Genomic DNA, 26,169 nt, shown 5'->3' with positions numbered 1-26,169 from the left:
CTCCACAATCTAAGCCAAAAACCACCCAACTAGTTCTAAGGTTGAGCTTGATAATTTAATTAATTTTGTATAAGAACGGGAAACCTTATGATAAGCAGGGACTGGTATACACGGCCTGAGAGCTTTCCTTCTGAGCAATGACAATGCTGTTCATCTGCTATCTCATTTAAACCATAATTAACCATTTCCCAGTCTTCCTACTACTTGTGAGAAAGTGAGCTTAGCTAAGCAGAAAGTGTTTTTCTTTCTTGGTATCCCCAATATATTAGATGTTCCTCTCCCCTGCTTCCTGAAGGTTGATAAGAAAGGGAAAAAACTGGAACAGCTGCAGTATTTACAGAAGAACAGAGTCAGTCTTTAGTACCCTCTCTGCAGAGCTATAAAATACACACTTTTTGTGAAGAAACAGGAGAAAGAATCCTAAGAAGAGAGCGCCTCAAGTCTTAAAGACTTAAACTTTGGGAATTGAAAATTGCAGTCATCATTCTGTAGGCAAAGCCCTCTCTGGCATAGGAGGAGGAAAAGATCGATCTTTTTTTTTTATTTGGGCTTTTGGATAGGATCCCAGGGTGTTAGTACAACAATCAGCTGGCAAGAAGAGGTCACTTCATGTTTAATGTTTAAAGAGAGTAAACCTGATAAGTGCATACTGCACTGATGAATTTCAACACTGGTGCAGCAAGATTAGCTCTTGGTAAGATTATATCGGGATGTCATTTAGCGTTTTCACATTCCCCCTAGTACATTTTTCACATTTTTATTAAAATCCCAATTCCTACAAAAATTAGAATCATTAAACTTCTAATGTCACTAAGTACTTGTCATCTAACACATTTCTCAGTCTATACTTTCCCCTATTCATTTTTTCATACCTGCTGTCCTTTAGGTCCTTGTGATCCAGGCAAACCAGTATCACCCTTCGGACCCCGAGGGCCCTAGGCAAAAACAAGTACATAAATCCACAGTGACATTTGTGAACAATATGGAACTAGGTATTTTATTAAATGTAATTTTAAATTACTGGCAAACTTGAACTTAATTCACTCTGGTTGCAATCTAAGAATTCTTACAAGACTCAATTGCTCTCTGAACAAAGTTATTCCCTAAACCAGATATCACATAAGGAAAGTCTTTTAGAAAGACCAAAATGAAAAATACCTGATGTTTATCACAGTGTAGATGACACATACATTCACAAAAGGAAATATGCAAACATTATTAAGAGTGGAAATTCAACTTAAAATTCTCTATTTGTTCTGTACTCAATCCTCTCTCCATGATCATTCAGCCAGATTGATTTTCAACAGAATTTCTGAAGGTGTATTTTTAACAGTATGTTAAAAAAAAAAAAAGAAAAAAAGAAAAAAAAGAAAAAAAAAAGAAAAAAAAGAAAAAAAAGAAAAAAAAAAGAAAAAAAAAAAAGAAAAAAAAAAGAAAAAAAAAAGAAAAAAAGGAAAAAAAGAAAAAAAAGAGTATATGAAATAGAGTTTATCTATTTGAAAACAAGATTATTTCTTTATCGGCTTTGTGGGGAAAGCATTCCCATCAGACCAAATTGTACTTCATAATCTTCCAAGAGCACTCAGAAGCATTCTTTTTGCCCACTAAGATCTAAACTCAAGTCTACATAATTTCTGCATTTGTCAAGAGATAAATAAAGTACATGAGGTGAGACCAAGACTGGTATTTTCATGTCTGTAGAAATTCTATAAGGGACAGAGACCAAGAATTCATTATATCATCTTCTGAATATTATCAGCTTTTTGCAAATGAAATGTATGTCTGAGGAGCTTTCCCCCCACCTTTCATTGCAGTCCATGACATTCAAGACTCAGCAAGCAACCTTCTGTGGAATTTTGGGCAATTTGCCAGCATTTTGTTAACACCTTTTTTCAGCTTTCCCATTTTTCTGCTTAATTGTTCTCAGGCAATAGACAAAGGATCCTGAGACCATATGCATGCTCTGAACTGTCAAACAAACACAACAAGGGAAAGTAATTCCATACCATCACACAGAATATGAACACAATAATTAGAACAATACCTTCTGAAGTCATAAGCTAAATAATCACAGAATCACAGAGTATTCTGGGTTGGAAGAGACCTACAAGGATCATCAAAGTCCAGCTCTTGGCTCTGCCCAGTGACCCCAAGAGTCACTCCATGTACCTGAGAGCATTGTCTAAACCCTCATTGAACTCTGTCAGGCTTGGTGCTGTGACCATTTCCCTGTGGAGCCTGTTCCAGTGCCCAATAAATCTGTGGTGAAGAACCTTTTGCTAATATCCAACCTAAACCTCCCCAGACACAACTTCAGGCCATTCCCTCAGGTCCTGTCACTGGTGACCACAGAGAAGGGAGCAGTGTCTGCCCCTCCTCTTCCCCTCACAAGGAAGTTGTTGACTGCAATGAGGTCTCCCCTCCATCTCCTCTTCTCCACGCTGAACAGACCAAATGACCTCAGCTGCTCCTCACACAGCTTCCCTTCAAGGCCCTTTCCATCTTCACAGGCCTCCTTTGGACAGTCTCTAACAGTTTAATGTCTTTCTTATATTGTGGCACTCAAAACTGTCCCCAGCACCTGAGGTGAGGTAGCCCAAACGCAGAGCAGAGCAGAGCAGGACAATCCCCTCCCTTGCCTGGCTGGTGATGCTGTGCCTGATGCCCCCGGGACACAGTTGGCCCTCCTGGCTGCCAGGGCACTGCTGACTCAGATTCACCCTGAGACCAACCAGGACCTCCAGGTCTTTTTCCCTGGCATTGCTCTACAGCATCTCATTCCCTGGTCTACATGCACAACCAGGGTGACCATCCCACGTGCAGAATGTGCCCCTTTTCCTTGTTGAACATCATACAGCTGGTGATCCTTCAGCCCTCTGATTTATGTAGGTATCTCTGCAGGCTCTTTCTGCCTTGGAGGGAGTTAACAGCACTCCCCAATTTTGTACTGTCTGCAAAGTTGGTATCCCTCCAAGTCCCATGTCTAAGTCACCGATGAAGATGCTTAAACATGTTTGCATGGCAGTCTGAGTGCAATAGGTAGGTAGCACAGCAAAAGGCACCTTTTGATACTATGGTTGTGAAATGATTATATGATAGCTCTGGTATGTTATTATGAAAAATCATAAATATTTCCTAAAGGATAAAATAAAAAGGGAACACTTTATAGGGCTTTCCTGTATTCTGTAGCGGTGACGAAAAAGCCTGAGGAATAACACAGTTACATACATATACACGCAGACAACATTTAGAATTCTATTTGTTCCATCTGTTTCTCCTATACAGCATAGGCCTTTCCTTAGGTAGTAATTTTCCATTAATTACACCCATATTTAAACTACAGAACTGACACTGAGATGAGCCTAGCAGAATATACTTCATTTCCAACAGAATAAATTTCTAGCTCAGTTGGTAACTTCCTAAGACCTGCAGCATCCTCTATGATAATTTATTAGACTTCATGCAAATTGTGTACAAGATACATTTAAAAAAATATTAAACTGTATTGAAAAATACTTAAAAATCCTAGGAAATACATTGAAATCCTAGGCAATTAATACTTACAGAAAATCCTGGTAGACCTGGCTTGCCATCTGGCCCCTGCAAAATTAAAAAACTCACATCCTTACAAACACATATTACAGACTTGCAAAACAGAATATGCATTTTTCATATATTGTGTGATTTGTGAATATCAACTTATCTGCTACTGAATTAAGAACTTCGTTCCGTTGACAGTAAAGGTGTGAACCTCCACAACACCCTATGCTTCTAGTTAAGCATTTACTCTCAAAAACTGGTGAGGTAGAGATCCAGAAAAGACTGAAAAAGGATGACATTTTCTACATATGAAAGGCATGCAGCCATTATTCAGCCTTCTCTGAATCTTTTCCAGATGTTGGCACAGAGACCACAGCAGCCACTCACCTTTCCCATTTTGGTCCTGGATGTCTTTGGATAGAAAACAGTGTGTAATAGGCTGTGAACAGAATCACAGATTGGGATTTGTTCTGGGCACATTTAAGATTGCCCTGCTCTGGCAACGGCAGAGAGACACTTTAATTCTGGTTCAGATCAGCAGAATGTTTATTTCCCCATCCACTATGAGACTGCACCTGACAAGGGTTAGAGCTTTGAGACTGAGGTTCAAATCTTTCTCACTGCAACTGCTCTTCAAGCTACAGAACCTGCTTCTTTTTTTGTGGGAATGTGACTCTAACATCTATCACAAAACAAAGGTTTGAATTACCTGTGGCAAATACTGTGGCAGAGCTCGCATAAGGGGACCCATACTGTCCTGGCATCCTATTATGTTCAGGGATTAGGAGAACCAGGTCTTTGGGAAATACATGAAAATACCCCTCCATGAAAACTGTTTTACTCATAAGCATGGCTGGATGCAGCCACAATAACATGAAGTTGTCCTATGGTTTAACAAGTGGGAAAGATCCATGCTAGGCTAGCAGAAAAAGGTTACAAGCTGCTGCTGGAGCTAATGCCCTTCTTCCCAGTTCAATGACACATTCAGTAAATATTTGTTTTGGGGCAGCTGTAATAATAATACAAAGTTTTTGCAAACTTTATGTAGAGTGAAATTCTGCTATTGGCCATAAACATTCTGACTTTCTTTGTTTCATCAGGGATTTAATGTGGAGGAGATCACTGTGCTGACCAACAAGAAAACAGACAAAATTAAATACACAAACCAGAGTTCACAAATTAAACTAGCTGTAAAGTAAGGTGCTTAATTTGTGGTGGTTAACTTTTTGCAAATTGCAACACTTTTGGGAAAGTTTGAATAGACTCCATGACCGGAAAAGGTAGATTTCTCTTTGGATCCAGTCCTAGGAACTTCAAATCATTACCAAGAAGCATTCAGCATTTCAAGTATTTGACTGAATTATTTTGCAGCTAGAAGAGAACCTCAATTTCACATCTTTAGTTGTCTTATGAAATACCTAGTTTTTCATTCACAGCTATAACTTGTGTGAGACTAAACCAATAGACAGGAGCCTAGCATTTCTAGTTGAAGTCTCAAGCAGAACTGAGCAAAATATTTTTTATCCCAATACTTTGTAACTTGAAAAAGAAGAAGGAAAAAAAGTTGGAAGAAATGTAAATCTTGGACTCCATTTTTGCAACAGTTTCTATAATTCTATAATTCCGAGCATATAGAGATAAACCAATTTATTTCATATAAATGTGTAAAAGTAGTTTGTTCACACAGAACTGAGTTCTGCCTGAAAGTACTTTCATAGAGTTTGGTGCTGAAGTTAGCAGAAACACAATCCTAAAGTACAGGAAATTCATCTCAAGTTGATACTCAAAAGAAGATGTTGAATATAGAGCAAATCTGAAGATTTAATAAAGCAGCATATACTCACTGGAGGCCCAAGCAGTCCTTTAATTTCAGTAAAATTAGAAATCCCACCTGTCTCATTGAGAAGTAACTGAAAAAGGGGTTAAGAAACAGGTTATTTCAAATGGTTTATCTAAGGCTCACACACATTTTCAGAAAGGTAAATTATCTCTTTATAACTGTGAAAAACCCCCAAAGATAAATAAGGTGACAGAAAAGGCTCTCTACTTCTAATTTTCTTTATATATCTGGAATAAAAAAACCTAGAATTCCTTTTACATTTATTCTGTAAAGATCTCAGAATGCTTTTAGAAATTTAATTAACTGAGTCACGTTTTTAATTTGAAAGCTATGACACCAAATTTTGCAGCCTGAAGCCATTTCTCCTCAGTAAGATAAGGATCAAATGGAGGTTTTATGCTCCAGTGTGTCACTAGTATTCTAAGATGGGGAATCAGTCTGAGCATACTCATCCTCTGCTGCAGAGTTGAAGTTTTAATTATATTCTGGACATGTCTGCATCTCACCATGCAGCACCCTGCTGTGATTCCTAAGTCAGCACTGATCACACTGTTGCATCTGAAACCAGCCTGGAACCCCAAACTGTGATGGGGACCAGCTCCTGCACCACCCAGCACCGAGTCTCAGGATGCCTGAACAGCACAGTGCAATTGCACTGCTTCCTATCCTGGAATTGGTGAGCTCCCCATTAGCCCAGGCATTTCTGCACAATTCAATTACAGAATCCTAATAATGAAGGTGGACAGGGACTTCGGAGCTCTGGTCCAGGACTCCTCAATGCCAGGACAGGGCATGCCTTCAGGTGGCAGGGATTTACTTAGCCCATGAATAAACACGTTGTCACTGAGGTTTTGTGAGATTTGAATGCCTCTTTTACAGCCTACAACCATGTGTAGATCAACATGACCAGACCACAATATTTTCCAACATTTGTTATGAACACATTATCCAGGAATTGAGTTTGAAACTCTATTGCTTTGAATAGGAGGTTTGACCATATGCCCTCCAGAGATCACTTCCAATACACTTATGAGTCTCTGAATACTATTTTTCGAATCCAGATCACACATCTCATCCTATCCTATCCTATCCTATCCTATCCTATCCTATCCTATCCTATCCTATCCTATCCTATCCTATCCTATCCTATCCCATCCCATCCCATCCCATCCCATCCCATCCCATCCCATCCCATCCCATCCCATCCTATCCATTGTCATCTGAGCATGGAAGTGTATGGGCAGCTTTCTGTACTTTGAGGTCATGTTGAATAATTCACACAGCTAAAGCTTGCTGCTTCTACTGCAAGCTAAAGCTTGCTCCTTTCTACTTCCTGCCCTCATGTTCTACAAAAATCACGGAGTAAAAATAGAGTTTAGATCCTACAGGCAGCACTCCATCTCCCAGACTGCATGAACTCTGCTGCACTCTTCAGGGACAGTATGATGCCCTTGGTCCCACTCTATTTCCAGTTTTACATGGCCCAGAAAAGGAACAGGACACGGGCTGCTACTTTAATGACAGTAATAAAAGAGTTCTGCTGATGCAATTGTTCTGCTTTATCTGGTGGCAGAAATCCAGGAGCCCTGGGTTTACATGGTCTTTTCATTGTGGAATCACTCATATTCATTGTTTTTGGGCTCAATCCAAACTATATTGAAGTCAGTGAAAAAAAAACCAAAGGCTTTACTGAGTTTGGGACCAGGCACATTGTATATTTTACACATACAGTTGATCTGCAAATGGAAATTGTGATTGTAAGTCAGAAAACTGTATATAATGCTGAAGAACATTTGAAAACAAAAGGTAGAAGAGTGATGATTAGAGGAAAAGATTGCACTCTTCACAACCTCCTCCAGGTATATAATTATTCACCTTTGAGTTTGGATGTGCAAACAGCTTTAATAACAACAATCCAGTAATATAGCTCTTCAACACATTGAATTAGTTCAGAAAGTGCTAACTACAATAATAAGGACAACATTGCTTTCCGTATTTTCTTAATTGTTATATTTTAGGATGATTGTCTGGGTTTGTTTCTAAGTAAAGCTTGAGCTTTGCATCCAAAAGGCCTTGTCAGAGTTATAGAAATTCTATAATATAGAAATTCCTTGTCAGAATTACAGAAATTCTGGCCTTATCAGAATTATAGAAAGACAGGCTGAACAAAATCTTTTGACATCTGCTTTACACCTTCAGCATTAACCTTTCTTTGTGACTTTTGTTTCTTCTATCTAAACTATGGGGAAATAATGCCAGCCAAAAATAAAGGTTTAAAAATAAAAGGTTTGAAATTTAAATCCAATAAAAATAAAGGTTTGAAATTTAAATCCAATAGCATTTCTCTATTCAAAATTACTTCTGTACTATACCAAACTAAATTTGTGTGATGAAATCATAGCAACAAATATTATGGTTTTCTGGTTATCACGATTCCACTCATGAAAATGCACTGAGTATCAGCAACTATGCTCTGAAAGAGTGAAAGAGTCAATATAGGATGAGAAATATTGATTTTAGTGTTTTGGAATATCAAGCAGCAGCAAACAGAGGAACACTTTTTTTAAAAACATGATGAGTCAGAGCAGACTTCCTGATCAATCACAGGAGGCAACAGAAGAGGCAGTAAGGACAGGAAGCCTCTGAGACCCACATTGCTGGTGGCAACTGCAGAAGCCTGGAAATGGATGGGTTCCACTGCAGACCTCAGTTTTCCCCTAACACTTATTTTCATGGTATGAGAAGTGGTTCTTGAAGGAACCATATCCCCTCCATTCACATAGGGGCCAGGTGAAATGAGAAGGAAACCAAGGTCCACTTTTCAGTGCAGCTCAATCAATGTGCTATCAGCCAGATGCTTACTGGTGAGGCCTGGCCCTGAGCCACAGCTGTCCATGTTAGCTCCAAATACTTCAACAGTGCTGAAACTGAAGTAACTCTTGATTTGCTTACTTTTTTGTCAAGCTACATAAAGTTGGTTTAGTTGTAGCCACATAGCCCTTAAGAAAACTTCCTTCCAACTCTGATGGATAAGTCCATTGGACTTCTGTAGCCCAAGAAGTATTGTTCTTGGCTACACAATGGTTAAATGAATGACCCTGACCTGGAGAGTAATCTAAGTGCCCTGTGGTTCACCTAGATCACTGATCTCTGCTGCCCTATCTACATCAAGCCAATATCCATATTACAACAGCTGGCAGTGTTATTTATTTTAGTTCCGCAATTCCAACTGCAATTGATAGGTCTGCTTACAATAGCTCTTTTCCATATTGGAAGCTTAGTATGAAAGATGAGAGACTGAGTCAACAAAACACACTTGGATAATTTAATGTCTATCTCAGCAAACTTACTGCAAACAAATGTCCTGTTCTTACACAAACATTTGTGAGATAGGAAGAATTCAATGTCATACATAGTGACGTATACTTCCCCACGTTTCATTAACTGTATCAAAATCCAGTACACCAAGTTCTCAGAGAAATCTTCTGATTAACAATACAGAGGATTTGACAGCTGTTGATGTACCTCCCCAGAACATCTATATTACAAATGTATATAAAGCCATAAGTGCTCTCCATTTCTTAAAAGAGCTTACTTCTAAAACTCAAAAGTACTTAGAGAAGGAAACGGGACTCTGTATGGACTTGTAATACACCTAAAGCAATACACATTCTAGCAGGCTCTATACATTTCTGTAATACATGGTAAAAGTAGTTCATACAGGGGATCAGGAGGATTCAGAGGATGCACTTTAGGTTTCTTCAGACATAACTACATGTTTGACAGGTGCATGGACTGGGACTAGTGTACATAGGGAGCCATGCAGCCTCCAGCAAGCGTCATTAGTTTATGTCAGCTTCATTAATCTTTTTATGTTCTTTATATGTACTGTTCCCCCTCTGAGACTGTCATAGTGGTTTTTTCAAGTGTTAATGAACTATGGAGCAACACATTGAGGTTCACTTTTTCTGCAAACAGAGCTGTTTAGTCATTGATAAGAATTAAGGTCCCACAGTGGCACCGTGGCAGGGCTGTGAGAAAGAACATGAATTTTACATCAGCATTTCTATGACAGCTATTGAGCAGTTCCCCAGGAACTCCAACAGAATTCAGATAAAGTGTAGAGCTGCTGACAGTCCCACTATGAGCAGGACTTCGACCACAACCAACATTTCTATAATTCTAAGTCTATAATTCTGCTCATCCAAGATTCAGGATCCAAGATCCTAGTATTCTGCATGGATTCCCAGTAAAGTCAGTAAAGAAAAAACACTTCAGGTAGGACGGGTGAGATGGGTGATGTGGCCTATGGGATGAAAATTAATGCTATATTTGCTATTGGTAGCAGAAGCCTAACTGGAAGCCCAGTTGTTTCACTCAAAAAAGGTTATGTGCAGCTCAGCTTTATGATAATGATGGCACCAAGCCCTCAACACAGATTTCTCAGCTGGGCATTTTCTCTTGCAATTACAAAACACTTCTTACTGCCCTTATATGTATTCCTGTGGACACGTCTGGCTGTTTTAGGCACCTCCACCTCTCAGAGGTGAAGTTTCCTGCAGTCACTCACAGTTCCTCCAGATCTTAATGTTATTACACCAGGCCAACTACTAAGAATTTTGCTGTTAGCTCCAAGTGGGATTCATCCTAACCTCCAGCCTTCATTACTGCATATAGTACTGTTTTTGCAAAGGCTGATGTACACACAACAAAACTAACTGAAAATATACCTGCATCTAAAGCATACTGGAGATTTTTTATGGGATTCTATTTTTTTACCCTTTGTTTCTTCCAGAGTCAGTGCTCTGGTTTGTATAGCGGACAACAATCAGGAAATTACTCTCCCCTACATACTGTTGTGCCTCAGGTGCTATGCTGTGTTAAATATTCCCAGTTTTGTATTTCTCTGTTGGTTTCTATTTCATGTTCACAACTTCTATAGAAATCGCCTAAAGAGTTTGTGCGAGATGCTCAATATGATCTCACAACTCTTGCAGTTAAGCTCTTTACCCACTTTCTTCCAATCTAACATTTTCAAAACTAAATAATTTGATACAGAGACATATTGAGATTCTTTTGTTTTGAGGAATAGACTTATGACCTGAATGTGAGCAGCAGAATTGCCAGTGTGTTAACCACTTGTGCCCTCTTCTCTGTAAGGGGAGTTACAGACCTCAATGCTCGACATGCACACTTACTTCAGGTATTGCTATGACTGGTCCTGGTGGTCCTGGTGGTCCAGGTGGTCCCACAATACTGTTCCCATCCTGTCCTGGTTCACCCTATTTCAAAAGCATTACATGTGGAAAACCCATACACAAAGCACTACATTTCACATAGGTTTCTCGAAAAGAATGAAATCCACACAATCTCACCCGAGGTCCTGGGTCACCCTTCTCTCCTTTTGGACCCTTCAGGTGACAAAAAAAAAAAAAAGAGCATAAGTGATTTAAAAGGGGAAATTATGAAATGTGTTCTCCCTCGCTTCACAAAAAGCACAGCAGGGAGTTTCATGCGCAGAATGATCAATTCCCAGCTCTCTCAAAACACACACGGGGCCAACTAGTTTGAACTCAGATCTTCCGAAGGTTTGATGGTTTAAAGTATTTCCCAGAACTTTGACAGAGTTCACAGACAACTAGAGTCACAATGGGCACAAAACACTTCATTAGCTGGGAATTAATCCAGTGAACGTTTCTTTCACTGCACTGAAATCAGCCATCTCTGGCTGTGCTGTCCTTTTCCAGCATCAACCACATCAGCTGTGCCCAGGATTTCCCAGGAGACCAGACAGGAGAAGACAGGGAAGCTAAACTGTCGTCTCTCTGGCAGTTTATATCTAAGCTTGATCGGCCCTTCTGTAGAGCTCCCTGTGCTGGAAATGCAGATGCTTGTCTGGCACAAGTGAGAGGAAGGTGCCAGAGGATGAGCCGTGGGACTTCCCAAGCAAAGCACACTGTAATCCTCGTGGGTCTTAAGCATGAGAAATACATTAAAATCACCTATGAGCCTGCTAGCTTTCCTCTAAATAAAGGCAGAGCTGATTTCTGAGTAATTAAAAGCAGAAGGAGCACTGAGAAATCAGAGCTAGCCTCTGGAGATGCCTGTATCTCTTCTGACTGATGAGGGAGGCATGGGCAAGGTACAGTCTGCTTCTGTGTTTTTTGTCTGAGGTAACTGCTCCAGGTTAAGTAGGACAAACACAGCCCCAGCTCTTCACACTCTGCTAGCAAGCGCTGATCCTGCTGACCTGTAAGAGGTAGGTTTGGGAGCCAGTGTGTGTCAGTGATCAGAGAGGATGATAATCCTACTTACCACTTCTCCGGGATGCCCAGCAATGCCAGGAAGGCCTGGTTTTCCATCTGTGCCTGGCATCCCCTGCCACAAAGAACACACAGTTAGTCTCACTAAACTGCATTCAGTTTTACACAAGCAGGAGGCTGCCACTGGGGAAGGTCACAATATGGCTCTGAACGGGCCGGTGGGCAGGTTTGGGGGAGACTCATTATCTCATTAGTCATCTGCTCTCTCCACTCCTCCTGCTCTTTCCCCCTCTCCAGAGCGGGCTTATGGCTTGTTTTCCCCTGCAGCTTCAATAGTTTTTCACTGCTTCCACCCCTGCTTAGCAAAAGGATGAATTTTGTTGCTTTCCCTCAAAATACATTTGATGAGTTATTTCCACCCTTCAGTTAAGTGACTGTCAATCTGGAGGAAGAGAAGGGATGTAGACATTGGCATTGGATGTAGACAGGAGTCAGTATGTGGGGCAAAACCACTCCCTGCTGTATTAGGATACAGGCCTGCATACGACTGCTGGAGTCTGACAGCTACTCTGCTCTATGGGAAAAACAGAAGCACTAAGTATAGTGCAGTTTGCCCTGAGAAAAATGGATAAAAGAAGGTTCTAAATTCTTAAAGGACCAGATAAACAGTGAGCTACACTTTTTGCATCTGTTCTTCTCTGCATCATATGAAAGAGCAAAGGAAATGACACAAAGCAGCCTAATGATTCATCCAAAGGAACAATTATTCTTGTTAGCTTGTTTTTCTGGTGGGGTTTTTGGGTGTTTGTTTTGTATGTGGTTTTGAGGGTTTTTTTGGGGTTTTTTTTGGCTTTGAGGGTTTTTTTTTAATATGCTGGAGATTTTTTTGTTTCATTTTGTTTTTGGAAAATACTGTTTTGTTTCCAACTTTTTGCTCTGTTTGAAGAAAATGTTTTTTGGATTTTAACAGTAGATAGTACCACCATAAGAGATTTAACGTGCCTGCTTCATTAAGAAAGGACATTTCTGCTATTTCTGTTTTTGTCAGTGATCAGTGAAGCACGTGGGTCAGGAATAAAGTATGATTTCTGAAATACTCTGTTCTTCATTTTATAAACAATTTTATAGGATAAAGGGTGTCTGACTGGTAATGGAATTTAGGCATCAAAGCAGCTACTGGGATTTTGGTATCTGCATGAGCAGTAACAATGGTACTTGGGACATAAATTTCTCAAGTGCTTATGGAAAATTATAAGTATCTATCTGCAGCAAACGTAAATGGGCAGAGGAAATAACCTTGGAACAACAGCTATTCTGCAACAGAATGTTGTCATTTCAGGCACGTTGATACTTGCAGGATAGCTTCCTACCATTACAAATGCAGAAGATTTTCTCCCATTCATTTTCCTAACGAAATTTAAATGGGAAGAAAAGATTCAGGATAGGTAAGATGTTTTAATGCAAACTGATGTATCCAGAGACATCCTTATTTCTAATTCCCATCATATTTTAAGAATGTAGCTTATTGCTCAGGTACAAGAGAACAAATATCTTTTTTAGTTTGAGGGTTAAAGGGATAAATTGCTTATTTTCAAAATAATCCTGTAGTCACTCCACTTAAAATATACACATATTTCAAATGCACTCTCACATAAAACAATAATAATTAGTAGAACAAGGACCTCAGAAGAAAGGACATGTAGGAATAATAAATAAAATATTCTATAGTCTCAAACTGGTTAAGAAGACTTAAACTACTGTCCTGTGTGTCAATGCATCAGCTTTAATTATCATGCTGACAAATATCTATGTGAAATGACAACACTCATAATATGCACAGCAGATGGAATTTATGGCAAGAAGAGTCCTGCTACATTGTTGGTATTTTTAAAAAATAAACAAGCAGATGCTGCTAGAAGACTGTGATAATACTCTTGTAAACACTTATCAAGCATAACTGCATTTATCTTGTTTCCTAGAGTAAATTTTGATTTCAAGGCTGTCCTAAATGCAGGAGAAGGCTATTTTATTTTATTTCATTTTATTTTATTTTATTTTATTTTATTTTATTTTATTTTATTATTTTAATTTTTTAAATTTTTCTATGAGTCACATCAGCGCTCTCTGCTGGCTTATGGCTGCAAAAGACACTCAGGTCAGACAGGGACCAGCAAGGAGCAGCACAGTCCCAAACAGGAGTTTTGGGAAGGGCTCCCAGAGGAGTTCGAAGCAGAACAGGCAGGGATTAAGACAGACATGAGCCTCCGACTGTAGCACAGACCTGTGGGGCGCTTTGGGGTGGGGCGAGAGCTACACACCACCATATGAAGGAACAGAGGCACGTGGAAGTGAATTTTCTAAGCTTTGCTGATTTTTATCTTCCTTCTGGTGAAAATGTACAGGGCTTTGCAAGATGCCTTTAAAGACAAGCACCTTTGAGACGCAATTTTAGACACAATTTAACCACATTTTAGGCAGAAGTCGTAAGCACCAGGTTATACAGGCTCCTGATACTCACAATTCACCAGAGAAAGGGGTTTGTGAAGCCACCCTGGGCTTTAATATGCTGACAGAGCAAGAAATGTTCATTAAGTGCATTCACTAAGTGCATGAAGAGATGAAAAGAAACAGAGGAAAGAAACAACTGAGGTTTTAGATCAGGTTAAATAAATTCCCCACCTTTAAACCTGGGGGACCTATGTTGACTCTTTCTCCCTGAAACAGAGACACAGGAGGGCTCAAGTATTAAAGTGAGCAGTAATTGCAAGGATTTTAAACATGTATGCTACTTTCCTTAAAAACAAAGGAACCCAATGGAGTAAAACAATCAGAAAAAGTATGGCATATTTTTGCTAAAGTGTTGCTCAGTATACATTTGTGATTTTATTCTGAGATTTTAATCACTCAGTTGCCACCCACATCTGAAGTTTGTGGTCATGACTCATTATTTTTGCTGAGCATTGACTGAGCCATCTTCCTGAAGCCTCATTTTGACGCCTGAAATCAGCTCATGGTAACATTCCCCAGTTCTACCACTGCAGCCATGACCTGGTGCCTCCACAAAGGACTAACCATCTTCCTCCAAACCAGCTAACACAGTCCTCTCACACTGCTGCTCTCTCCACCTCCCCAGGCACTGTGTCAAACCATGAGTGAAAAAATGAACATCGCACTGTTCCACCTTTGGGACTGATTCTGCAGGATTTTAGTCCTGAGTAGACACAGTTCCTCAATTTTTTAACAGACAGAGAACATTCACTTCAGTTTATTTCTTTGGAGACAGAGAATATAAACTGGGGTAATCAGCCATTGCCTTAAATGTTATGTTTATGCTTACTGCTTTTTGGGAGTTCATATATTCAAGAGTGTATGAAGACTATAGACTGTTTTTTAATGAAAACCACTTTTCATAATAATAAAAGTGAAAGCAGAATTTGGATTGATCCATGCTTACTTGCTAGGCAAGAGAAAAAATTTGATCATAGCTAGTCTTCTCTGACAGCTGTACTTGTCTGGGGTGTTTGAAGGATGAAAGATGCATGAAACAGAACTATACCTTCAATTCCTCGTGATGCATTAACTCTTGGTTTTGGGAAGTGGGTGGTTGTTGTATTTTGCCACTGTTGCCTAGTGAAGTCATTTATAATCATGAAAAGTGGGTGTAAAATTCATCCCCATGAGAATGATAGTGTATTATAACCACTTTATATTAATTTTGCCACAGTATACCTGGTTTTGTAAGATGTCAGGCATGTTCCTTTCAGTTTCTCCTGTATCTTGGGGAAGAATGACTCATGATTAAACCAAAGTGATGGTGAGGTCTCTTGGCCAAAGTTTATGACTATCTCTACCACTCCAGCCCATTTCCTAAATCCTAGGAATCTTGCTACCTCAATTTCTGAAATCTTTGTGAAGCAGAATTTCTTAGATACAAAATTTCTAGCTAGGGGCAGAGAATAACTTCTTAAAAAAAAAAAAAATTCAGTCAGCATGGAGACTCGGTACCTACACATGTGCACAGAGCAGCATCATGTGAGAGCACATCTATTCTTGCCAGTCCACTGCAGTATCATTCATCAACACGTGCTGTGCAAATTGTGGTTTTTTTCACTCACAAGAAATGCGCTCCAGCAGCAGCAGGAGTAGTACACTATGAAAGGACTTTTTTCAGCCCTAGAAGCTGAGCTTTACAGAGTTTAGACAGAGGGGGCTGACCAGATCTTTGGTGGCTGTTGTGCTATGAATTAGGTGTGTGCAGCTACTGCTGGCAATGGGCAGTCAGTGATTAGTGCTGGGTGTAAGTTCAGGTGAAAATTTCACAGTGAGAGGATAGGCACTGCCACTTCTCATCTTCCACTTCCTGCTCTTTCAATGTTGCTGTTATTTCCCAGGGCAATGAAGACCTTAAATTTCTTTAACTTCACATTTAAGGTGGTGTCATGCTGTACTGTTACCCTGAGTGGTAGTCAAGCTTTACATAGGAATAGGAAAAGCCTTTTCCTTTCTAAAGACCCATTCTGCAAATCTGCCCTCTTCTGTGATTTTCCATCTCTCCATTTTTTGCCTCATCGGTTACACAACCAGTAACAGCATCAAAGTGCAAAAATTCAGGCACTTCTAAGCTCAAATAAAACCAAGACAAAATAGCCATTGCTCCTCCCTTCTTCCCCCAGCACCTTCCAGAATGTTTTCCTATCACTTTCTGGGATCAGAAGGCCTCGTCATGCAGATTTCTCTTTCAACAGCATACATGTAACCTCTCTGAGACCAGAGTGATATATAAATGAGCAAAAAGATAAAAAACCAGATGTCCAAAAAAAATTTAACAAAGACGTGATGGAATGTAATAGCCCAGTTAGTATCTACTCACTGCTCTTGTTGGATGTGAAATAATTTTAATAATACACAATCTGCATAGATATCCAGTGCAAATGGGAACAAAATTTGTCCCAGCTTAATCCGTATATGAATCTTAAAGGAAAGCTATTATGTTCAGGCAAATTCCGGGAATGTAGAAATAAAAAAATGTGAAAAAAATATGCTAAAGCAATATAGGTTATCTTTCAAGTATTTTTACCTTTGGTCCTAATGGTCCACGCTGTCCAGGTCTTCCTGCAGAACCCTATGAAAATTTACTTGTAAATCCACATGGCACTTCAAAATAATTTTTTTTCAGAAAAAAAAATGTAACTTGCTACCATGACTGTTACAAAAACAATGCTGGAGACCGGTAGTGTTAATGGAGAGCAATAAAATGCACCTTTTCTTACAAATACAACTTCAGTGCTGTCACTGGATACAATACATATTTTTAGAAAATGTTAGAAATAAATTTGTCCAAATTCAGCATTTGTTGTGATGTATTGCTTTCAACTGCTTACAGTTTTTTTGAATTTGCATTCTTGACTAAAATGAAGATATGCTACCAGTTTAGAGGCAGCACAGTCTTGCTAGGTTTAAAAGCAGTTTCCTAAAAGGTTTGTTTCAAAAATAATTTGGAAATTCAAGTTCCTCTTCTCTCTATATGGTGACATGGGTTGCAAAGAACAATTATGGCTCTTTGATGTTAAAATGGACAACAGTTCATTATTGGACATTGTAGAAATTTGAATGGAAGAGAAAGGAATTTGACAAAGTGATTGAATTGTCTTTATCTGGAACATGAAGGCAGATACAAATGGAATTACTAAATAATGAGAAAACACCAATGAAACTTTACACTGATCTGTGGAAGAAAAAAATAGAAACCCTGGAAATGAGAGCTGAGCTGTCAGAAAAAAATTATATTTCTCCTTTAAAACCCAATTACTATTTTCTGATAAAAGATTAATAGAAATCTCAACAGATACGAAGACAGTGCCAATAAATGTAATTTAACTCTCAGCTGTTTTGAGTTGCTACCCTCTTTGAAGCAATTCTCAGTTTTCACTTAAGCACCACTGGATACTCTGGAATTGTGATAAGGTGTGAATGGCTGATAGTGCAGTACCAGTAAGTACGTAAAAGCATTTTCATAATTTCAGCAAAATTCTGATTTTTCTTATCTTCTTTTTCTCATCTCTCTTCTGTACTGACTCAAATTTTGCAGAGTAATTAAGCAGCAATATGAAATTTTTGTTCAACTGCAACAAGACATTTTTTGAATATTTATAGCTGAGTGACTTGGAAACAATGCCTGTTATAAAACCAATGTGAGCGTAAGGCTGTGACTAAGGCAGGTCAGAATGTGGAATTTTGGCCCTGCTTGTGGATACTTCCTGTTTCAGCGAACAGATTCAATACTTATTTTTGTAACTGTATTTTTGTACTACTTTTAGCAGCTAGGAAAAGACATAAGAGAGGGCAAAGTTCTCTAAGCTATCAGCTACAGTTTCAGTGACTCACAATTACTAGTACTTTAAACCAACACAGTAAAGAGCTGCTCAAAGTCACTCCTGCCTTCAGTGTTCAGCTGGTGCCTGATGATTCATGGAATCACAGGCATAGGATTGTACAGGCCTGTGGAGGCCATCCAATTCAATCACCCCCTGGAAGCAGAACTGTCACCAGCTTCAGATCAGGTCAGCCATGTTTCTGTCCAGCAAAGCCTCGATAACTCCAAGACCAGACCTTCTACAACCTCCCTGGGCAACTGCTCCAACCTTCTAGTGAACAGTTGTCTCCTAAGGCTTAGCCTGAACATCCCAGCCTGCAAATTGTGACCACTGTCCCTTGCTGCACCATCTGGCACTACATGGAACAGTTCAGCTCCATCATACTTGCAGCTGCCCCTCAGAGACTCATTAAGTAGCTACTGGATCGTGCCTTTGTCTCCTCTTGTTGCCAGACTAAACCACTGGAACTCCTGCTATTGTTAAGAATGACAATAAATCCAAATGATCTGGTTGATACCAATAGATTATATTCCCATATTCCCTACTTGATGATTGAAGTGGTCCACACTAGCAAAAAGTCTCCTGAGACACAAGGAAGGAGAAAAAAGCATCCCTTTTTTCTGTGACATTGCTTCCACACTACTGGGAAAAATTTTTTAGTTTAAAAGTGGCATGTTGTATTACGCATATTTGTTTGTCAAATTATAACATTTCAGTTTAATCTTCATATGTGTGAGTCACTTTCATGTAAGAGAAAGGAATCTATTAGGGTGAAGGGAGAAACAGACAGCTAGATAACATAAAACCCCTTATTTCACCCTTTGATATATCAAAAATATACCAGAGCAGAATAAAAAAAAAACATTAGTTAATGAGGTGTCAGAGAAATTCAGACTCTTTGGAGGACACAGTTATTTTAATGACATTTTAGGGCAAGTGAATCCATTTGAATGTAGTGACTCTCAATCTATAGCTGACTGGGTCTACATGTTTCCAAAAAGCAGAATGGAGGAAACTTCTGTTTGGAAAAAAGCCCAAAACAAACCAAACAACTCAGCAACAATTTATACTCCCCTCCCTTAAAACATCCACTCACCTTTGGTTCCCTTGGTCTGGGAATTCTTGATTCACTTAACAGGTCGATGCTACCTGATCCTTCCATATCCTAATGGAAGAGACAAAATGCTACAGAATTTAAGAATTTATCTTATGGGGTTTTTTTCTGGTTGTGTTGTTTTGGTTTTTTTCCAACTGCTCTGTTTTCTGAAGTTCTGTAAAAACTGGAAACATACTGAACACAAATATTTTAATCTTTTCTCATTAATTTTTTTTTCAGAGAAAAATAGATGATGTTCTGGAGACAGGCTTTGCTCAAATGTGATAAAAACATGCTGGTCATCCTTACAGAAACTCTGGTCTTTACTGTCTTGCCAACTTGACACCATTGCTCCAGCACTTCAGGCAGAAGAGCATCAAGCAGAAGTGAGACAGTTCCTACTGTGTTTAGGCACACTTTTAAGCAGTATTTTTCTGTGTAGCATTTACCTGCCACCCAGCTACTGAAACACTAATGACTAGTAAGGGTTACCAAAACTGATTTATGTCAGGGAGAACTTGCAGTTTAAAGGCAGCAATCACTTTTCATCAATAGAGGTTCTTCCCAGTTTTCACAGTCAATATTGAACTTCTGCCTAAAATACTGCTTTCTGAAATGGAGCAGAAAAAAATTCCACCATCAAATTGCACAATTAATTATGTTGAAGGGTCTCTCAGAGGCTGCCTGGCCCAACTTCCCATCAAAAGCAATGTCAACACTGAATTCCAATCAAGTTGTTTAGGACATTGGAAACTCGGGCCTTGGAACCTTCCAGAGATTAAGGTCAAGTGTTGTCCTGACTGAGCAAGCTCAGTTCCCTGAGGCTTTCATTACAGGTCATCTGCTCCAGCCCACCGTCTGTTTCCACGGCCCTCTGATAACTTCAGAAATAAGTCTCTGTGTAGTGGGAGTCCTTGAGAGGAAACTACCTATTATTTCCCATGGAGATTTTTAGTAGTTTTCAAGGGAACGACACAAAGCAGAGGGCTCCCTCCAGCTTTTATTGTTCTATGACATTACGGATACACGGCAGAAGCAGGAGCTGCCAGTTCCAAAGCAGTAAAGAAATAAAATTGCAGCCACCACAATTACTTGCTTCAGGCCCAGCACCTCTCACGTTCCTATCCCGTGGTTTGTGCCTAGTCCAAACTTGTCAGACTGTTCTTCAAAACATCTGCATGAGCCATGCCAGCAGGGAACTGTTCACTTGGTTTTAACTGCAATTTTAGTTGCAGCTGCGCTGGCTTAATTGTTTCCTTTTTCTGAAAGAGAAAATCTTAATCTTTGTTTTATTTCCCTACTCACAGCCATACAGCCTTCATTTGCAACTTCAGCATCGTGTGTTGAACCCCGCTTTCCTTTAGATTATTAAAATGGCAGAAAATATGGTATGGTGTACCACAGAGTGTGTGGGGCGAGGGACCAAAGATTATTAAGTTGGGACTCCCTGGGACAAAGTCATCAATCAGATGTAAAAACATAACTTTTGTTCCAGAAAATTCCGTTTCCCACTTTTCCATTGGAGCTCTCCCTAGAGACCACCCTCTCCCCGTTCCCCTCTTGGTGTACCACAGTCACCCCACAAAAATACCATCCCTGTAACCCCTTCTTAGTGGTCAAACAGCACCCCCGAGCCCGCCTACTCCGTTCCCCTTTTTAAACCCAATCCCCGCCCGGGCTCGGGGCTTGGCTCCCCGGCTCCGGCGCCATTGAAGCGAGCTGCATCCCGGTTTCCCGTCGGCACCCTCGGACTTCCCGAAAATAAAGCCTGTTGGAATTTCACCGGAACCCTTCGAGATCTCTCTGGTCGGCCGTGTCGTCTTACCCAGCCGGGGCTGCGCGTGCGCATGACGGCAGCTGGATCCCGCCGCGGCGGCGCGCGCCGAGGAGCGGCCTGCCCGCAGTCGCCCAGAGCTGGGGCTCCCGGCAGCTGTCCGGACCCCGAAACCCGCGCGAGTTTTCTCTTAAATTTTAGTATATTAAATTGGCTTGTGGAAGAATTGATGGAATACTGAGTGTGAGTGCATGCGAAGGGTAGGAATGCGCCAGGAATGTCTGCAGATGGGGAAGGAAGAGGAGCGAAGGAGAACCTCCGCCTCCTAGTGACATAAGCCCTTGTGTCAGCTTACTATGTTTAGAGGATCCACTCCTGGCCCACTTAGATTTCTGCCAGTTAGTGACTTGAAATGGCCCATCTTAGCCCAGCTGTGGTGCACTCAGAGATGGTGTAAGGGGGAGATCACCTTCAGATACTACTGAATGACGGTTTAACACCAAAGGTATGGAAAACATAATCTGACCTGACTCAATTGAAAAAGAGAGATCTTGTTCTTCTGGCCTTTTCTGCCAACTCCACAAGAGTAAGAGAAGCAGAAGGAATGCACAACTGGAATCATGTCCTTCGTTTTGGAGGACCCAGGTGAGAGACCTTTTGTGCAACTTCATCTGAGATTGATTTAATGTCATTCAGACTTTCATTCTGCTCCTCCATCAGCTATCAGTGTATCAGAACACCAACAGAAAATCTACTCTTATTCTCTTTGGCCTGTTAAAGCAAACTCTTCACTGTGAAGGGTAAACTACACTGTGTTTCGGGGCCCTTTCCCTTGACTGCATTGTGCCAGTCTGTTTTTCCCTTTAAGAGAGTGCTTGATGCCTGCTTTATATAACACATCATCTCTTTTGACATCTGCGTGTATTTAATGGGTTTACCAGGTACCTTCTACAGCTCAAACTGTTCTTTTGGCAAGCATAAGTGCCAGCAAACACCATGCCATTTGATTTTTGCACATAGCTGATCACAGATGATAACAAGTGCTAACAGGAGTATTTTGCAGCAACAGCCTTATTGCAATAAACAGACTGCCAGCCAAAAGGTAGTGTCACCCTAACAAACTGGCAGACCATGGTGCTGCCTCAACAGATGGCAGGGGTAGGCATCCAAAAGATCAGCTACAGCTAGTAAGCCTGTTTAAAGTAGTATTCCTCTCAGGGAAATGACAATCATACCAATTTTGTTTGTACTACATAAAATTCAAGATGAAGCCAGTCAAGATACTGTTACTGCAGTTAGGGCTCAAATCCTTCTGCATTTGCCTCCATAAAAGTGGGGACTCCCAGTTTTCACCCTTTCCTGCTCATCTGCTAAGTTTTCTCCTCTGAGACTTAGGTATTAAAAGTGGCAGAGCTTGATCCTTAGCACATAATTGCAGAACTCTTTGGTGACATAATAAGGGCACGTTGCATTTTAGTCAAATAGTGCAAATGGTGAAAATTGGAGAATGGGTCCTCAGAGGCCACAGAAGATGACTATAAGTCAGAGAAGCTATCATTCTGGGCTAAAACTCAGACCAGGCTGGGGATGAAGATCTGACTAGCCAGTGGTCCTTAACTCATTCTGAGACACCTAGATATTTATTCAGGGGAGACTGTCTACCACTGTAGTGTGCCTAAGACAAGGCAAAGGACTGTTTGCTTAGACTGCAAGCTGCTTCTTGCTAACAATTTCAGTGCTGGCAATTAAGAACTTACGAACTGATAGAGAGATTTTTGTCCATTGAAATTCACTGACACCAGTGAGATTGTTAACCAGTAGTGTATATAGTACAATATTCTTTAGTCAGATATCAGAAAGCAAATTAGGTCTCTAAACAAGCACTAGTGGTCACATCTGTGGCACCTGAGTGTCTGTAGAGTAAAGAAAAGAAAAATACAGAAGAGTTGGAGTAGATACTAAGAGAAATGTGTAGGAAAACTGGTATCTTTTAAACACCACCACTTCACTGCTGCCTCTCTACAGAGGGCCAGTAATTTTGGTCAAACATGCTTCTCTGATGAGGCTACCCTGAGTTACTGTGCCAATTCAATTATATCACGTGATATAAAAAACTCTAGAAAGACTTTGCTGAGCCACACAGGTAAATTAGAATTGAAAAATGCATGGAAAATAAGGAAGAAAAAGGTGAAGACACAAATATGAATATTGATAATGACAGTTTCTTGGTTTCTCTTCACAAAAATGTTAATGCAGCAGCTCTAATTCTTGAACCTGAGTGTTCTTCCCTTGCCTTTCTTTACTGCAAGGCACTTTCTGCTCCAACAACATTATCCAAATGAGCAGTTCTCAAATGATATGTAAAGCTCATCTTGAGCTGGCCTGATCTCATATTTTTAAGTGATGAAGGTATTATTCTCAGAAGTAGAAAAAGTAACATCTGCAATTTTATATTTTAAATAGAATATTTTTTTCCTAAGTAGAACAGACCATGAGGTCAGAAATAAGCAACATGTGTCTCTGTATTTATGCTCCTTGGCAAATTTCAATCTAGAACAAATGACTTTGTCATCAATTCAGACTTAAATACCTGTGAAATATACAGGTACATTGTCTTTCTTCTGGAGGAAATATATCCATACTTACAACAAGCTTCAGAATAGCAAAATACCTCAAATCCCGAGCTGTAACTTGGTCCTGGTGGTCCAGGAGGTCCAGGGGGTCCAGGAGGCCCAGGCGGTCCAGGTTTTCCAGGAGACCCAATAGGGCCAGCTTCTCCTTTGGGGCCTATTGATCCAGTGACTCCAGTATCACCCTGAAATAAAAATTCAGACTATTGATATAATGAATATGTCTAAGCAAAGGCAAATAAGTAGTTTCACAGGATCACAGAATGGTTTGGGTTGGAAAGCTCATCAAGTTTCAATCCTTCTGCCATGGGCAGGGACACCTTCCACTAGGCCAGGTAACTCAAAACCACATCCAATCTGGCCTTGAACATCCCCAGGAAGAGATCATCGATCGATCATCGTCATGGCTCTCCCCTGGACTTGTTCTAACAGGTGCATGCCTTTCTTCTGCTGGGGGTCCCAGAGGTGGGCACAGCTCTCCAGGTGGGTTCTCATGAGGACAGAGTAGAGAGGGAGTATTCCCTCTCTCAACCTGCTGATCATGTGTATTGGTTCTGGTTGAGCTGGAGTTTGTTTTCCCCCCAGCAGCCCTCACAGTGCTGTGCTTTGCATTGGTAGCTGGAAAAGTGTTGATTATATACCAGTGTTTTGTCTGTTGCTGAGCAGTGCTGGCACACCATCAGCACTGTCTCCTTAACAATTCTCTCATCCCCTCCTCCCATCAAGTGGGCTGGGAGTGGGCAATATCCTGGAACGGGACACAACTAAGCAAAAAATAGCTGACCCAAATTAACCAAAGGGTTACTCTGTACCATATGATGTCAGCTTAGATATAAAAGCTATGGGGGAGAGGATGAGGAATGGGCAGCATTCGTTGTTTTATAGTATTTGTCTTCCAGAGCAACTGCTTCCCGGGAAGTGGCTGAATATTACTCACTGATGGGAAGTAGAGATTAAACTTTTTTTCTCTTTGTTTATACAAATGGAAATTTTCACTTTCTTTTTGTTTCAGTAAACACCACTTTATCTCAACCTACAAGTTGTTTTCTGTCTTATTCTTTCTCCCCAATCCCATTTGGAAGGGGCTGATAGAGCTGTGTCCAGCCAAGGTTACCTGACTACAGGACACTTCATAGGGAAGCATGCTGGCCAGCTGAGAAACTTAGGTTACACAGTAAGTCTCCAAGGTTTCTCAGCCCTTTTCAGTAATGCGCTGTATCACAGTGATACTGTCATTCTATAAAGACACTTTTTTGTTACCTTTGGACCAGCAGACCCAGGTAGACCTTGATCACCCTGTAAAAGAAAATAAATTATGCCTACTTAGAATAAGACCATTATGCAACAAAAGCATATTTATGGTATTTTTTCCTTAATACAAATGCCCACAGATTTCTGTGTTGTTTAATTTGATGTCCTTTACATGGAGCCCTTTATCTGAAGCCTCAGACCTCTCAGTTAAAAAGGAAACAATCTGTAATTCAGGTGTTACAATAACACATTGATAACTGGTCTGGTATGCTGACTGGACTCGACCTTGTATTTCAATTATTGCTGCAGATTTTAAGGGTTTGGAGCACAGAGAATTAAACATTGCAGGTCACATCCACCGGCTTCTGAACACAAATGCCAAAATTCTTATGGGCTCTAACAGAAATGGAAACTGGTCCTGCTCAAGTTGTACAGGTCGCCCTTCTAAACACAGGATGTGATGATTAGGAATATTTTAAAATTCCTCTGTTGCAATCAAGATTTCATCAATATTTGCTTTTATACACCTTACTTGCCTACTGTTTTTTTTTCCATTTCTATTACATGGAATAGACAGAAACACAATGCATGCTAATAATTATTTTCAAAATTGCTCTGGATATAGAGAATAATTTTTATGTTGACAAGCTCCTGTCCTTACTCACTCAGCAGAAATACTTCTTGAGTAAAGTCTGAAAAAAAATGAGTAAGCACCAGCAGTAACATGATCTATTTTTTTTTTCTAAAAGCAGTGGCTAAACTCCATGTTGAATGTCACTCAATGAACAAACTGAATTTACTTTCAGTACATTCTGTTGTTTGTTTCTTTCTGGTTATCTTCTCTGGATTAATTTCAAATAAAGAACAAAACAGATACTACAATATAAAATAAATCAAGGCTTTCAGAAAAAATGTAGTAAAAATTGAAAAATACTCCTATTTGTATTGAACAGATGCAGAAACATAGTGCTTCAATTCTAATGGAACTTTTATCAAATGTACAGAATGCAGCAAACAGACTCGGTGAGGCAAAATATTGCAGCCCTTTTTTTAGAAGATTATGAGTTTAAAAGAAATTTAATTTCTCTTAAATTGCTTCTCTTTCCCCATCAATCTCCTCCTATTGTGTGTGATTCATGTTCTGTTTACTTCAGCTAGACTTCTTTCTGTTCTTAGGCTCCCTCATGTAAAACACACACCACTGATTACAATGGACACGGGTTTCAGGTGCCTGCTTTGCAATACACATACTGCACTTTCTGGGTTGGTGCTGGTTCCCATGGGTGCTGCACTTTTACCAGCCTCAGGCTTTTGATATCACAACTCAGAACCTCCTGCCTTCAGAGATAAAATTAAATCAATATTCTGGCCATTTAAGACTTGCCTTTTCATTTCTGTTAC

General features: G+C 40.0%; 1 protein-coding gene across 7 annotated transcripts in view; it reads right to left on the bottom strand.

The window, feature by feature from the left end:
• Positions 1–26,169, bottom strand: part of COL15A1 (collagen type XV alpha 1 chain) — a 120,073-nt gene that overhangs the window by 27,912 nt on the left and 65,992 nt on the right. Inside the window, exons 15-25 of one of the 7 annotated variants that reach the window (XM_026790202.2) lie at positions 24,778–24,813; positions 23,559–23,702; positions 19,114–19,182; positions 16,721–16,765; positions 14,323–14,358; positions 11,696–11,758; positions 10,756–10,791; positions 10,579–10,662; positions 5,385–5,450; positions 3,565–3,600; positions 873–935 (exon numbers count right to left, since the gene is read on the bottom strand). In XM_026790202.2, the coding sequence (XP_026646003.1) occupies positions 873–935; positions 3,565–3,600; positions 5,385–5,450; positions 10,579–10,662; positions 10,756–10,791; positions 11,696–11,758; positions 14,323–14,358; positions 16,721–16,765; positions 19,114–19,182; positions 23,559–23,702; positions 24,778–24,813 (678 nt within the window). The remainder of the gene's footprint in view (positions 1–872; positions 936–3,564; positions 3,601–5,384; positions 5,451–10,578; positions 10,663–10,755; positions 10,792–11,695; positions 11,759–14,322; positions 14,359–16,720; positions 16,766–19,113; positions 19,183–23,558; positions 23,703–24,777; positions 24,814–26,169) is intronic. The other 6 variants (XM_074542218.1, XM_074542216.1, XM_026790203.2 and 3 more) reach the window with 6 other exon arrangements.

The sequence above is a fragment of the Zonotrichia albicollis genome, chromosome 1 (assembly GCF_047830755.1).
Source record: "Zonotrichia albicollis isolate bZonAlb1 chromosome 1, bZonAlb1.hap1, whole genome shotgun sequence".
NCBI classification, from domain to species: domain Eukaryota; kingdom Metazoa; phylum Chordata; class Aves; order Passeriformes; family Passerellidae; genus Zonotrichia; species Zonotrichia albicollis.
The sequence above is the reverse complement of the archived record's forward strand: the minus strand, read 5'-3'. Positions and strand labels throughout refer to the sequence as shown.